We start from the raw sequence: 15701 nt of genomic DNA on the forward strand, positions 1-15701 counted from the left end.
GGAGCTGTGTGCAGTTGCTGGAGCCCAGCTCCCCCAGCTGTGGGGGACAGGGGACAGGGGCTGCCTGGCCCCAGCAAACCCAGGAACTGGGCACGGGGCCACTGTGTCCCACTCTGGGGGCAGCATTCTACAGAGCCCTTTTTTTCCAATTAAACACTACTGATTCTTTTTGTGTGTGTTTTGGTTTGGTTTGGTTTGGTTTGGTTTTTTGCTGTAATTCTCCTTTTTCCCCTTCTTTATTCTGTGGTTTTCTTGTATGAATGACAAACGAAGGCTGTTTCAGTACTGACTCAGATGGTACATATTTATTATAGCAGGACTTCATGTCCAGCCTTTTTATTGATCAAATGGCAGTTCATACCATTATGAACATGGGGTTTCTTACCAGTCAGTGAAAGGCAGAGTGTAGAGCTGTGTGTGAGGGTAGTAAGTGCAATATCTATAAAATAAGACATATTTTAATGGCTCTTAAACTTGAAGATTGAATTCTGTTCTCTTAGGAAGTGTATCCTGCAGCTACAACAGACACATGCCAGGGGCAAGGAGAGCAGAAGTTGGCGATGCAGTGAATTTGTTATAACCCAGTGGCCCACTCCAGGTCTCTTTCTCCCTGAAGTTATTAGCCAGCACCCTGCTGGAAAGGGGGATTAAGCCAGACGTTAAGGTCAGATTGTGACCCATCTTTGCTGTTTAATGTTGAATGTGAAGTTTTAAAAGCAAACCAAAACTAATACATTGGATACTGGTTTTGAGGCAAAACCCCAGCAAAATGTCTGTCAGGTTCCAAATGATGCCTTGCTTCACTTTAACAATGAGCTATCCATTCCATGGTCTGAATTTATGGAATGTTAAACAGTTTCTGGCATTACTGTGCCCCTGCAGGACGAACAGATGGTACTTTTGAATGAGTTTTGCTATAGGATAAAATGTTCCAGGTCTTCACCAGATCATATACATCTGTAAGAAAGGAATAGCATTTGTGTAAAGTAAACAAGATAAAGATAACTCAAAATCTCCTACTGAAGGAAGAACAGTGCCTGTGGGCTGAGGTGGTAGTACAGATTGGAAGGTAATGTGGAAAAGTACCGCTTAATATTATTTTAAAGGTGAACCTTATCTTGGTGAAACATCCCAAAGAGGAAATCTCCTTCATTAGGCCTTGGGAGGCAGTGGTCAGGGTGTGAGTGGTCAGCGTGTACTGACAGGAGCCTGTGTATAACAAGAGCACATTATTTTATATCTTGTTTGATTTATAGAGCTTTGGCTCTCTGAGAAGAGCATGGAAACAATGAAAATCCAGATCCTGACAGTCCTTATCGTGCCCATATATAATGTGGCCACCCCCACATTACTGAGAGGAACATCTCCATCAGGATGCACACCTTGCACCCTTCATAGAAGTCTGTCCTGTAGGTGAAACAGAGGATTGGCAGAATTGTGAAGTGTTTCTCCATTTTCCTTCTCCATTCCTCTGGATGACCAGGAACTTCTGGAATGATGGAGTCCATAATTTTTTTTCAGAGCTCTGCTGGGATTCTCCCAGTTGACCTCCAAGGGAATAATTGCTTTCTCTCCCCTGGCCTCTGTAGTGTTGTGGTCCACATTTGGTGAAGGAATATCTCCTTCAGTTTATTTCTGTTCCTTACAATTCTGTAAGCTTTGTTCATATTGCCCATAGAGTTCTCCTTTGCAAAGTGAAAAATCACAGGCTCTGCAGCTTTATCCACCCAAAATTAAGGTACGTGTCATGTAAATAATGTATAGTCTCGGTATGGTGCATAGCTGTGGGCTTCCCATCCCTGGAAGTGTCAAGGCCAGGCTGGACAGGGCTTGGAGCAGCCTAGGGTGGTGGAAGGTGGAACTTGGTTATCCCTAAGGTCCTTTCCAGCCCAAACCAGCCTGGAATTCTGTGGTTAAGCTCAGAGCAAATGGACAATGCATCCATCCCAAACAGTTTATCAATTGCCCTCTGAAGTCTTACCCAGCCCTCCACTGATTGTAGAGAACCTCATCAGCGAGGTGACCTATAGAAAACTGATGTTAAACTGCACCAGTGATCATCTGAGAACTTAAACTCACAGACCTCCTTGTTCTGTTCTTGTTCTTTATACTTGGGATCCCCAGGACCGTGGTATTGGCCCCTTGCTTTCAGAATTGAACCTTCCAATTCGATCTATGGTTTGTTACTGAAATCCAGTGGAAATCTTCCCCGTGCCACGCTGCAGCTCAGTCAGCTGGGTGTGCAGTCAGAAGGGCTGCCAGAGCCTTTCCATCAGGCGGGGTGAGACAGGGTCGTGCCACAGGAAGGCTCTTGACAGGTGCCTCTGGCTGCACCTCGGGAGCCTCAGAGCACACTGACAGGGGAGTCTGGAAAGCTCCAATACCTCCCACTGCACCTCCTCTGCTTTCCTTGGTGGGCTTTTTGTCCTTCCTTCATTTAAATACCAAATATTCTGTATTTTTCTGAGTCTTTATTTCATCTCTCATGTTAGTAACTTTTTCATCTTAATTTTCCTTCTCAGTCCTGTGCTGGACTGTACATAACTAATGTGGAAGGAGGGACTACAAACTCTTTCTTCTTCTGTTGTATTAATTATTTATTTCCCCTTGTACTAATTATTTACTTCCCCTTGTATTAATTATCTTTACAGTTATAGGATTTCCTCAGCTGGAAGATAAAATAGTTTCCTTCCCTTCCAGAAGATCATTGACCAAAACATAAATATGTATTTTAATGTGCCAAGACCAAACAAATTGTTCGTACTAGTCAATACCACTTTAGCTGGAATATTGCTTGCTGTGATGAAAATCAGATTGAATTTACTGTTTTGTCAGTGTGTTCAACAAAACCAAGATGATGATAAAGGAAAAAAGTATTCCTGTTTAAATTATATGTGTGTCTATAAGGTAACAAGTACAATTATTCAGTCAGCATTTTTTGGTAATGCAGTATCATCTGGTTGGCTGGGATTTCTGTTTTGAATGTTCCACCTGTGATTGCAAATGATCATGGGTTTACTTGTATTGGGTGATGATCAGTAAATTAAAGTGTTCAAGAGTCTGGGTTGTAAGCTTACCCAGCAGATCACAGTAACTTCCTGTGGTATTAGAAAATGTAATGTGTAATTTACAAAATAAACAAGAGTTGCTTTTCTAATCTTATTCTGGTTTGTAGACTGAATATGATGCAGAACCTCAGGTTGTTCTGAACACAAGAAGTGCACATGTGCATCTGAGGGCAGAAGCTGTCCCAGTGCATTTGGACACTTGGCAAACTATCACTGAGTGTGCCAGCTTGGGGTTCTGTGCAGAAACAGGAAAAACTCCTGCTCCTATCTCCAGGAAATTGTTCTGCAAATTAAGGTTCCTCCCTGGACAATTGGGATCTGTTCCCGATCAAAGGAAGGGAGTTGAGATAGGATTCCATGTCTGCTGCAGGCAGAAGTGCAGGATAAACCCGAGGTGGAAGATGGAGGCAGTGCACGTGTGACTTCTGTAAGCTCCACCTGGAATTATTGTTGTCTCTGCATGATGGGCTCCAAGATGGAATAGCAGAGCAGGCTTCTTTCCTGTTCAGTTTGGTACCCACCAAACCAAATTAACTCCATTATCTTTTATGGAAAGTTTGTGCAGGAACACTTGGGATTGATGGATTACATCTGTGTCTGCTGACTGATTAGCAGCATGATAGATGCAGCTTCATTTACAGGCATTTACTTTCATTCATGAGGAAAAATTTTGTAAAATTGAAAGTTTCTTTCCAGCACTTTTTTTGCATTAAAACTTTTCAAAGTACTAAGCAAATGGTAGGCTTTGATTTCCATTTGTTTAATGCCTGTGGTAACCAACATTTCTATGAAAACATTTTAACCAAGTGTTCTGGCTTTTCCTCCATTAAAAAAAAAATTTCTTTAGCTGAAGAATTTAATTGCTATATATAATAACTTTGATATGGACTTTCTTTTGTCGCCATATGAGAGGAAACTGCTCCCAGGGAATGATCACTGTTGCTTTTTCTGGGTTTTATTAATTTATAATCGGCAACATGCCTCGTGGTATGTCCAGTCCATACTCCAGATATGCTCTTGTCTTCAGCCAGTGGAGGTTGAGAAAGCATGTGCAGGGATGCTGAAACAAGTCTGAGTTCCTTTTCTTCAGACCAAAAAATCATGAGTTTTGTCAGATGCTCAACCAGGTTCAGTAATTGGGTATTTTTCAGTGCCCAACAGCTAGACTTCCACCATTAATCATGGGAGTGACAAAGGCAGGACGTAATTACGGAAAAATTATTTGCTGCAAACTTGCTGTATTGACATTTTGTTTTGACACTGATTTGGAATTAATTGGCAGACTGAAGCAAACCCCTATGAGTTCCTTTGGAGGGTCTCATATCCATTCCTCAGTTCTGAAGCTGAAGTTCAGGCCATGGAGGCAGCTCTGGCTCACAGGTACGCTGTGCAAAGCTGCCTGGCAGCTCCCTTCAGCCTTCCCTGGATAAAAACCATTGTTAATTATTTCCAAATTGCCACATTTTGCACACAGGGCAGGAAAGGCCACTTGCTAAGCTGTCAGTTATTTGTAGGCTTTCTTTGGTCTAATTTGGATCTTAGATGGGGGTGGGGGAATTCAGTTTGAACTGTTTGGAAAGAGCTGCCTGAAATAGGTAGGGAGTGCTCAGATGTTCCAATCAATGCATTTCCCAACAAAGGTCAGTGCTACTGTCACTGCTTAGGGCAGTGGGGTTCAAAGTGCATAACAGAAGGCTGGATTATGAAAAAGAAACAAATACAAAAGTTAAATCTGCTGCTTACAGAGAGTTCTAAGTAGTATCAGAGTTCTTTGATGGAGGAAAGGAGAAATGGGGAGAGGGAATCACAGAGGAGAATGGGAATGACATCTCAGGTTTTGCATGTCACTGTCCCTGCAGCAGGCTCTTTCCTTGGTGAGAGGCACTGCAGCCCTGCAAATGGGAGCTCTGTAAGACTGTGGGAAGGGGCAGGGGGCTGGAGCATCCTGCAGGGAGGCTGGAGAAAGGAAGCAGAGAGAGAGAAATCTAGTCCAGGATCTTGAAAGGATATATTTGATGGGCACGGTAATGAGATTGTGCAGGGGTTGTGCTTGGGTTAGTTTTGGGAAATGGTAAATATCTAAATAGTGGGAAACATCTTCGAAACTAGGGATTTGTTCCTTCCTGAGAGGGAAGAGATGAGTGCAGCTCTTTAAATAAATGAGAAAAAATTCTTTCTTTCACTTATCAGAGCAGCCTTCAGTATTGACAGTGCTCACCTAAGCCCAGGGCCCAGAGGTGCTGGCTCCTGGGAGCTGGGGTGCCCCATCACGAGGCTGTCTCCACATGTGTGCAGCTACTCAAGGTGCTGTGGAGCTCAGGGACCTGCCTGCTGCCAAAAGAACTCTCCCTGTGCAAATTAGTTCATAACTTATGAACTTTGACAAGTTTTTGTTGGCTATGCCTTGGGAAACATTTTTGAGTGGCTGTTGCTGAGTTTGCTTTAATCTTTTCCCAGATTTCTTTGGCTGGTGTGGAAATAGCTGGATTATTTAATTGTGTTTTTGAGGTATATATATATATAGTCACCTGAAACTTGGTGATGTAAAAAGAAGAGAAAAAAAGTGTATCAATAGCAAACACATTTCTTTTCACTCCAGTGTAAGAGTTTGGCTTCTTCTGCAGCAGAGCTGTGACCCTGTCCCAGCTGTCAGGACTTGCTGAGCCTCCTGTGCATTGTCCAGAGAGGAACCTGGCTGTGGTCAGTTTGTCAGGGATCCCGTGGTGGGTTTGTCAGGGCTCCCATGGTTGGTTTGTTAGGGTCTCCGTGGCAGAGTCCTGGGCCTGTCCCTGCTGCTCTGGTCCCTGTGCTGAGCTCCCCATGTCCCATGTGAGCCCTTCCTCTCTGGCTCCTGGGCAACTGCTGTGCTCCCACTGAGTCACTTTGGATCTGCAGCACAGGCGACTCCCAATGACACAGAATTTCACTCCTCTGGAATCCAAGTACCTGCCCTGTTGTGCTGGGCTGGGCTGAAGGGGAGCACTGACACAATAGCCCCAGGACATGATTCTCCCCTCCATGGCTCTGTCATTCCCTTGGAAAAAGCCTGCCTTTGTGCTCGAGGACTTCAGAAAGCCTTCAAACCCTGCACATTGTGGAAGAATAAGTCCCAGAGCTGCCTGGGAGCAGTAGAGCTTCTGTTAATGCTTGGCTACTTCAGCTGAAATACCTTGGGTGATGCTTTCCCATTACTGCAGCGTGTCAGGTTCCTGTTTGGATTTGAGCATGGGGAATGTCCTGGGAAGCTTCTGGAGCATCTCTGCCTGAGGGCACTTCTGCTGGGAAGGGATTTCTTATCAGAGTTCTTTTGGGAGGCTGCATGAGTTTTGATCCCATCCTGCTTTCTTCTTGTTTTTCTCCTCTTGAGTTGGCTGTTGAATTGAGTAAAAATCCTCCAGACTCCCAAATGTCCATTTTTAAAAGCTTTTCCATGAAAAAGGGGTTAATGATAACTGATTTCCTATTGAAAACAAAGCTGAGGAAAACTGCCTGCAAAAGCTATGACTCCTGAACACAGGCTTGTTTAGCCAAGAACCAGAATGTTGACAACAAGAAGCAGTTTATTGGATTGGGATTTATCCTGAGCTTCATCCTGCCCCTCTGCTCCTTCTGCCCAACACAGGGGTTCAGCTCAGCTCAGATTCCAGTAATTTGCAGGCAGAGATGATGGGCCCCGGGCCTGAATGTTGCATAAGAGCAGTGATGGAAACACTCCTCCCTTTTCATTCATCCTCCCGATGAATAGCCCTGCCGTTCCATCTGCGAGGAGAGCAGCAATCCCTTCCAGCAGCAATCCCTGCCAGCACCTGGTGAGATCACAAATTTCCGGATTGAGAGGGTGTGAAAGGAAGATCTAATCCATGGGCTGGCACAGCCCAGTCAGGACTTACTGGGTTTAGGGTTTTTTTCTGGTTTTCATACAAGATTGAAATGCTCTCACAAATTTCCATTTTCTCTTGCATTTAAAAGGGATTGTTTTAAAATTGTTGTTTCCTTCCGTTCCCTGCCTTCTTCCTCCCTCAGTCTAAACTGTGACCGCAGGCAGGGAGAGCTGCTGGCAGCTGCAGCAGCCCGGAGCTCTGGCTGGGGAGAGGTGTGAAAATGCTTGGACTGGGGAGATACATTCCCCTTGCTGCTCAGGACGGGTGTGCACATGTGCTTCTGCCTGCTGCCCTGCTTTCTGCAGAGCTTTCACCACTGTGAGAGAGATTCAGCATCACCAAAGGATTGACCAGCACAGAGCAGGGCTGTGTTTGGTCCCTGCTCATATACAGTTGAACCTGAAGGGCCAATTTCAGCTGGCTGGCACTGGGAAAGCAGGAGAATGGTTCATGGCAGCTCTGAGGGCTGATGAATTTGCTTTGTGCACAGGTGGTGAGTGCCAGCCCTGCGCTGGCTTTCCCACAGGTTTTTTCTTTGTGTGTCTGAGCCGTAGGTGTGGATTCCTGGGCAGGCTCAGGGGCTGCTCCCCAGTCACACCCAGCAGGGCGTGTGCTCCAGTACCCAGCACGAGGGGGATTGCACAGATGGCTGCCACCTTCTGCTGCTCTTACATCAGCCTGGCATCTGGCCCTGCTCACTCTCAAAAGTAGAAGATACATATCAAGCCAGCATTTTTGTTACTGTTGTCTTCGGAAATGGCAATTTAGTGCGGGACTGAGAGGTGGGACTGAGAAAAGAATTGTTCTGTCTAAACCTCTTCACAGGGATCTGCAGCTGGTGAAATTGAAGATACATCTTAAAGACGGAAATTCGAGGGTTCTCCTGCAGTGCATTCGATTTATTCTCTTTACTGCTTTTTGTCTATAAATGGCTGTCTCCTTTTGTTTAGTGAACATTTGACAGAACGCTCCTGTGTTGCTCCTGTGGCATCTCTTACACATGTGCCCACCTTCTGTATGTCTCTGAGGCACCCTTCATACAGAGACCTTGTCTTTGGGTGAAATCTTTGAAAGAGAGTGCCTCCTGTCACCTCTGCTTACCTAAAATAAGCTTTCTGGTTCAGCACTGAAATGAAACCATCTGGAAAAAGAATCTCCCAATAAAATGCTCCTCTTAATTTAAAGAACTTGCACATTTAAAATGTCTAGATCTTCTGTGGGAACACACTGGTTTCATCAACATTTTAGAGTAATATGACTGAACAATTTTAATCAAGTCAACATTCTTCCTTTTGGTTTTATGTTATGGCTTTGAATGAAGTAAATCACTTGGAGTATATTGTTTTGAAAAAATGTCAAAATTTATAACTTTTTGGCCCTAAACCGAATTGAAATAAGCATCTTGAAATCTTGTTTTATTCCCCTGCCAGGAGACAGGAATATGGTGTTTTTCAGCCAGGACTAGTTACAATTTTGATGGCTGCTGCTGTTAGCTCTGGATGTCCCATCACACAGATACTGGGTTCATCTGCTTTCCTTTCCCATGAAAATGTGTGCCTTGCATGCAGTTCATGTTTATTTGGACTGTTTTTAAAGCTGGTTTTCCACAAGGTGTCTTTACTCTGCCTTTCCTAGAAATACTTTATAAAGAAGAAATAGAGGCATAAGGAACTGCAGCAGTGTGATCATACTCCGTTTACTGCTGGTTTACCTCACATGTTTAGGTGGGTGGAATTTGAGGGACTCACTCTCAGTCCAGAGCATTGCCCCTCACTTGCATGGGTACTCCTGCTTGCTCAGGAGGTATTAATGAGCACAGGAATAGCAACAACTTCCTTAATAATGGCCCAGTAAAACCCAGTAACCCCAACAGGGTCAGCCCTTGAACCAAAGCAGAGCAGGATGTACAGGTTAGGAAATTCCTCAATGGACATGACTGGAATTCTCCTGGGACATGAAGCAGTGCATGAGGGCTGGCATGGGTGGCACATGGTTCCTTTGCTGTAGACTCTGTAAAGCTTTAAACAGAGCCTTTGGAAGACTTTTATTTTAGGTGTGCAGGGTGTAATTTGTCACTCAATGTAACAGCAAAGGTCAGTGACATTGGTAAGAGTGTGTGACATTGGTGGGAGTACAAAGAACCAGTTCTCATTTTACTGAAGCCCTTGTGTATTGCCCCTGTTGTGTAAAAGGATATCAAGGAAAGCATTAAAATAGTTAATGGAAACAAATTATTGCAATAACATCTGCTGGTATTAAACTCCCCTGTCCTACAGAGCTCTTGTATTGTTTTTACCCCCTTGGTTCAGAGACCTTTATTTACAGCTCCAGCTTTTGATGCCATTCCCCAGTAATGAGCTGCTGTCTCCAGAGCATCGCTGCAGTCTTGGGGCAGGGCTCCAGAGGTGGAGCACCCCAGCTGCAGGGGCTGGCAGGAGCACAGCTCTGTGTGCAGGGATGGGGCTCAGTGGGCCTCAGCTGCCCTCAAAGATGGTTTTCTCTGTGCCTGAAGTAGAGGCTGTTTCTTTGATAAGTGAGTTTATGGTTTGGGGGGAGTGATGGGTGTGAAAAGCAGATGGAGAAAGAACAGGGAAACGCAGTGGCTTAAAGGAATAAAAGATACTTTTTGTTGGAGTCATTGCACCAAAACCAAGGAGCCTCTGAGGAAGGAAAGTGAGCCTGAGGAAAGGGAAGGCTGTGGTGTCATTCATAGAGGAAGGGCTTATAAGGATTTCAGCCTTATCAGTTAAGCCTGAAAACCCAAATGCTGAGGGATATGGGAATGGTGGGAAGAGGAAGGCATGGGGGACTGAGCAGGGCAAGGAGCAGAGTGTGAGAGGCAGGGACAGGGCTGGCCATGAGCTCTCTGGGCTCTCCGTGGGTGAGAGGCAAGGGAGCAAGGATGGGAGCAGAGGAAGGACTGGTGGTGACCCAGGCAAGCAAACAAACCCTTGGATGGAAACGGGTGGGGGTGAGGGGGCTGGGGGGTGACAGCACAAGGGAGCAGCTCCTTGCTCCAAAGCAGGACTGTCCTGTGATGAACCCTCAGTTGTCCTTGAACACTCTCCCTGGGAGGGATGAGTGATTTCTGCCTCTTGCTTCAGCACAGGGGTTTCTTTAGGGACCGTGTGCCTGAGGCGTTTTGGGGCACGGGCTGCCTGGGCTGGGGTGTTCCCACCAGCTCACCCTTACCTGTCCCTCAGGTGATGCCTGGCCCTGCCCTTGTGCACACCGAGGCTGCCAGACCTGTGTCTCTGACACCCACAAGGCCCATTCTGGGTGCTGGGGCTCTCTGGGAAGCCTGATGTAAAAAAGGGAATATGGCCAGGGCAGCTGAGCTCAGCTGCCTCCCCATGGGGTTTGCACTGAGGCATCACAGCCAGGAGGTACCACGGGAGGGGATGTGACAAAATCTTGCTGTGCCCCTTACAGAAGTCACCTGTAGTTGTTCTCCCATTCATTATTTCCCAGCTAAAGCAATATAACAATTACAAATTTGGATTACCTGGAAAAGCTGCTGAAAGCAGGATAAATTATTAATTCCCAGGCTGCATTCTGAAGAAATAATTTCAGCACCACATATTGAAAATTCTCCTTCATGAGAAATAGCCTGGTTTTGAGAGCAGTGAGTATTTGAAAAAGTAAAATTGTTCCAAACCATTATTGTATTTTCTGACAAATTTATTTTTCAGTCACTCTCCTTAGCACACTCAGCTAATATACTCAAATTAGTAGTAGGAAACCTACATTTGTAAGAATTCTGTGTCTGTATAAGGTTCTGAAGTAATTGGGATTCCAGGGCAGAACTGTGGAAATTCTTAGCACGGTTTGCCCATATCTTATCAGAACAGGCAGGCATTTCCCACAGCCTGGCCTCTTGCCAGAGGGACTGAGCAGACTTGTTGGAAGCCCCCTTTGAATGGGGGAAGTAATCTTTCTGAATGGATTTTCTGGCACAACTCCTTTTCCGTGTGTGGTTCATTGTTCTTGGTGATTGGCTGTATTTTACCCCCTAGATAAATGTTTTAGGGTTGTTTTTTTGATCATGGGAGGGGTCCTGGGAAAATAATCGGATTTCTGGTTCTATAAAATTTCTATAAGCAAATTGTTTTTTGCCATAAGTGGTTTTCCATGTTAATTGTGTAGCTTTGTGAGCATAATTTTGATATAAAGGACAACAGATGATTAACCCTTGAACTTTTTGATGCTCAAATTGCTTAGTAATTAGAAAGCAGACCATTTTCTCTTCTTCAAGGCATTTTAAGAGTGTTGGTATGGCAGTTCATGTATGTATAGATGTATATTGTGTGTTCATAGTACAGTATAGTATTTACTATTCACTAAAAAGTACTGCTGGTGTTTTCAAAACTAAAAGAAATGGTTGCCAGTGGTGGCACACCCTCAGTTGTTGTAAATGTCCTCCAGTGAAGTTGGAGTCAATCCCTCTGTGCACCACAGTCCTGCTGTGGAGCTGTGCCAACCTCTGTGAGCGGAGAATCCGGCCCTTAATATGTATTACAGGATAGCTAGTATGATGTGTAACCACAAAGTAACCACAACACACAAAGAAGTTCTATTTTAGCCCTGCTGGAGCAAAGAAATAACTGTTAATGCTGAAGACTGAAGTGCAAGAGATTGCTCAGCGGGGGAAGGAGGAAAGGAAAAAATCCAGATTTTGAGTTAAATGTGTACAGACAAATTCTCATGTCCCAAGGCTAAGTTTTGTCTATAAAAATTCCTTAAGATTTGAGTCTTTGTAATTAAAACATAAAGAATAATTATCTTAAGCTCATATCTGCAGAGGAAGAACAGTGTATTTACTTACTCTCTGCCAAAAAATCTTTTTAGCTGGGAAGATTAACAAAAAGTCATTGAAGTATAAAGAAGGGCCTTCATTTTATTGAATTATATATGTTTTGTCAACAGATTCAAAACAGAGCAGTCACAACCATTTTTTCTTCCTTTCTTTTTCAGAACAAGGGTGGGGGTAGCATCCAGCTCCAAACTTAGTGCCTCTAATGCTTGGAAGACATTATGATTAATTTTTGTCCTTAGGTTTCCAGATGTTGGATTTCGTCCCAACTTTTAAAGACCTCTAATGTTTAACAGGATATGTGCTGAGTGTAGTCTTTAACAGAGTTTTCTTTCATAACTCCAGGATCTATGAGAAAAAGGTAACTTAGGAGGCCGCTGCAGATTCGGAGCTGAAGCCCCAGCCTTCCAGGAGAGCAGCCAAGGCTGAACGTGCGAGGTTGGAGCGGAGCCGCGTTCCTTTGGGAAGACGATGGCCAGGGCCCAGAGCTGGCAGCAGAGCCTTTGGAACGCCCTGCTCCTGGTGCTGCTGTGCTCGGGCGGCTGCCAGGCGCAGAGGGACTGCACAGGCGCCGAGTGCCAGGCCCTGGAGAACTGCATCGAGGATGTGCTGGAGCCCGGCGAGTGCTGCGCCACGTGCCTGCAGCACGGCTGCACCTGCGAGGGCTACCAGTACTACGACTGCGTCAACGTGGGCTTCGTCAATGGCAAGGTGCCCGAGGGACAGTCCTACTTCGTGGACTTCGGCAGCACCGAGTGCTCGTGCCCCAAGGGAGGGGGCAAGATCAGCTGCCAGTTCATGCTGTGCCCAGAGCTGCCCCCGAACTGCATCGACGCGGTGGTGCCGGCAGACGGGTGTCCCCAGTGCGGCCGCATTGGCTGCCTGCACGAGGGACAGAAGTACGTGGCGGGGCACACCTTCCACATGCCCCCCTGCAAGGTTTGCCACTGCCCCAACGCCGGCGGGGAGCTGATGTGCTACCAGCTGCCGGACTGCGACACCTTCTCCTTGAACACGGCCAGCCCAGGGGATGCCGAGGACGGCGAGCCCGAGCGGCACTACGACGATCCCTACAGCTACGACCAGGAGGCCTCCGAGGGAGACAACACCCAAGTGGAGTCTCCAAAGAAGTACAGGAGTTACTCGTCCCACCTGGAGCACGAGAGCCTGAGCCAGGAGCAGGGTGAGGACTATGACTACCTGGCGGCCAGTGTGGCTCCCTCGGCGCCGGCCCTGGCTGACCCCCACACCGAGGGCACGGCAGCGCCCAGCACCACCCCAGTGCCCCGGGGCCCCACCGAGGCCCGCGGTGCCACGGAGCGCGGCGAGCGCCGCAGGGTGCCGCGCACCACGGCACCCTCTCTCCAGCAGGTGACACGCAAGGAGGCACCAGCCACCACCAGGGCTCCTCCCCAGCACACCACGGCCACCACCGAGGCACCCCAGCACCTGGAGGAGTTGGAGAGGAGGCCAAAAGGGAACAAAGAGAGGCACAAGCAAGAAAGAGCCCCCCACTCTAAAATGAAAAAGCATGCCAGGAAAGAAGAGTCAGAGAACAGCATGTATCAGGGCTTGAAAGAGGTGAATTCTACAGAGCCGAGCTCAGCAAGATCATCCCATGAAGGCCTCGAGGGGAATGATTTCCCCAAGGTGAAGTTCAGTGCAACAACCTCTCCTCCTGTTGCTCTGAAGGAAGACCGCAGCCAGTCCTCCCCAAAGCAGTCGCAGACACTGTACCAGTACCATCCCGAGGAGGACGGGGACCCCAACTCCATCCACGCTAACCCCAGGCTGCCAGAAGGTAAGAACGGCTCCGGTGTGGGTGTCTAGAGAACTCTTACTCGTGGTAACATTGGTGCTCATCCTCTGCTGTGTGGTTCTTGCCGTTGCACATAGCCTTGAAATCAACCAAACCACCACAAACCTTTCCTCCGTCCCCTCAGGAGGTGGTTTGTGTTTCATTTCACAGAACAGGTTCCATTTCACTGCTGCCCACCTTGCTCTGATTTCACAGACAGTGGATGGGGTTTTCTGGTATTTTAACTTTATTTCAGATGATGATTTATTTAAACTCTCATTTTTCTTCAATTACTTTTAACTTCTGTTGTGATGTTAAAGAAACATATTCCTCTACATAGAAGGATTTAATTAGTTATCTCCAGTTACCAGCTCAGTGTGATCACATTTGTAGCTTTTGTCTTCTTCTGGAAAGGAAGTGAAGCAGTTGTGCTTTCACTTTCTAAATAAAAATATTTAGAGCACTTGTAATATTTATCTCATGCTTGAAAGCCTGTCTAAGCTCATTAGTTCGAGAACTCGAGAGATACACTCAAATACCCCTGAGGACTAGGAGGGAGAAAAAGGGCTCTCTCTACTTTTTTGTTTTCATGGGGCTGGAAGTTTATGATGTTTATGATCAGCTGTGGCAAGTATACGTATTTCCTCCCTGCCTCTGGATTCCTCTTGACATCTGCAGGGAATGTTGATTATACACTTTATGCAATGCTCATTACTGTAATGAATGCAAACTTCATCACTGTAAATTAGCACATACACAGATCATATTTCCAATTCATTTTTCACCAAATCAAGAGCAGTACCTCCTCTTTCAAGATGTGGCACAAAATGTTCTCCCAAGACTCAGCTGGAAGATGCTTGCAGGAAATACTGATGAGTCCCTGGGCAGTGGCATTTCTACTGGGCTGTGTCAGTAGCCCTTAAATCTTGAGCTGTCCAGTCCATCTCCTGGGGAAGTTTAAGGCAGATGGGAGGAGGAGAGCAGGTTTGGAGCTCAGACTCTTTAAGTCCTGGCACACACAACACCTCGTGGCTGTTCAAACAGAAAGTGTTCCAGGTCCATGGATGGAGATGGCAGCTTTTCCCTTTTCCTTTGACTTCCCTTTTATTTGCTTCAGCCTCCCTCAAAATCTGAGCTGTGCACCAAGGCTGAGTGTGATACATGGGCCTGAATTAGGACAGACACACAATAACCTGTTTCCTGATGTAACTTTAAAAAAGATTTTTTTTTCATAAAATTATCTTTTCTTCTTCTTTCAAAAATGGAGGAATGGGTGGAGCACCCTGAAATCTTCAGTGAGAGGGTTTAAGAAAGTCTGTTGGGGTGAAAGTGTTCAGCAGCAGAACTATGTACTGAATTTTAGAGTCTGCTTGGGTGATTTGCAGTCTGTGGTTCCCAGGAACTGCTTGGCTGAGACAAGTCTGGTTGGGGGATGGATTAGGTTGAGGTGTCTGGAGCAAGATGTGATGGATTGCATGTCAGGCATGAATTGTTCAGCTGGCAGAAGCAGGCTTGGGAATCACTGGGTGCCATGTTCCCCTTAGCTGAGATACCTGTGATTTCCTTTCAATATTGCAGAGGTAGAAATGAGAAATAAATGTCCTGTGGGAGCACAGAACTCTCTGACTGACTGTAGATGCTGCAGCTCCAAGGCTGCTGCTTCCCTGCCCCGCAGAGCTGCTGCATGCTTTGGGAGCCAGAACTGGTGCCACCAAAACAGGTCCATCGCCCACAGTCACTGACAGGTGGGACCTGGACAGGCAGCCCCTGATCTGCCCCAGCATTCCCATCAGTAATATTGGTGGAAGATCTGTATGGAACTACAGCACCCTCTCCAACAATGAGGGCTCTCTTTTTGCATGACCAGCGCTCGTGCCTAGGGACAGCAGTGCTTCCACTCCTTATGCTGCTTTAATTGACGTGGTTGTGATTCATGGGAGTAGCTCCATATGTTTCAAGTAATAAAACACGTACATCTTGTGTCTCCTGAGTGACTCCTGAGCCGGTGGTGGATGCGAAGTGAAGGTATTAGTCAGACTTGAAAGAAAAATTAATCTCGCCTACAGATACAGAATGAAAACATAAATTTTGTGCATGTATTTCCAACTATAAAATGGCAAAATCTGCCAGAATTGCCAAAT

The 15701-nt window shown here is 46.1% G+C and overlaps 1 protein-coding gene across 7 annotated transcripts in view; it reads left to right on the forward strand.

The window, feature by feature from the left end:
• The window catches only part of FBLN2 (fibulin 2), a 90882-nt gene that overhangs the window by 12249 nt on the left and 62932 nt on the right, over window positions 1-15701 (forward strand). For all 7 annotated transcript variants that reach the window (XM_050979517.1, XM_050979519.1, XM_050979514.1 and 4 more), the window contains exon 2: window positions 12108-13563. In XM_050979517.1, the coding sequence (XP_050835474.1) occupies window positions 12234-13563 (1330 nt within the window). In that variant the 5' untranslated portion in view covers window positions 12108-12233. The remainder of the gene's footprint in view (window positions 1-12107; window positions 13564-15701) is intronic.

This window comes from Serinus canaria, chromosome 12 (genome assembly GCF_022539315.1).
Source record: "Serinus canaria isolate serCan28SL12 chromosome 12, serCan2020, whole genome shotgun sequence".
Lineage (NCBI taxonomy): Eukaryota > Metazoa > Chordata > Aves > Passeriformes > Fringillidae > Serinus > Serinus canaria.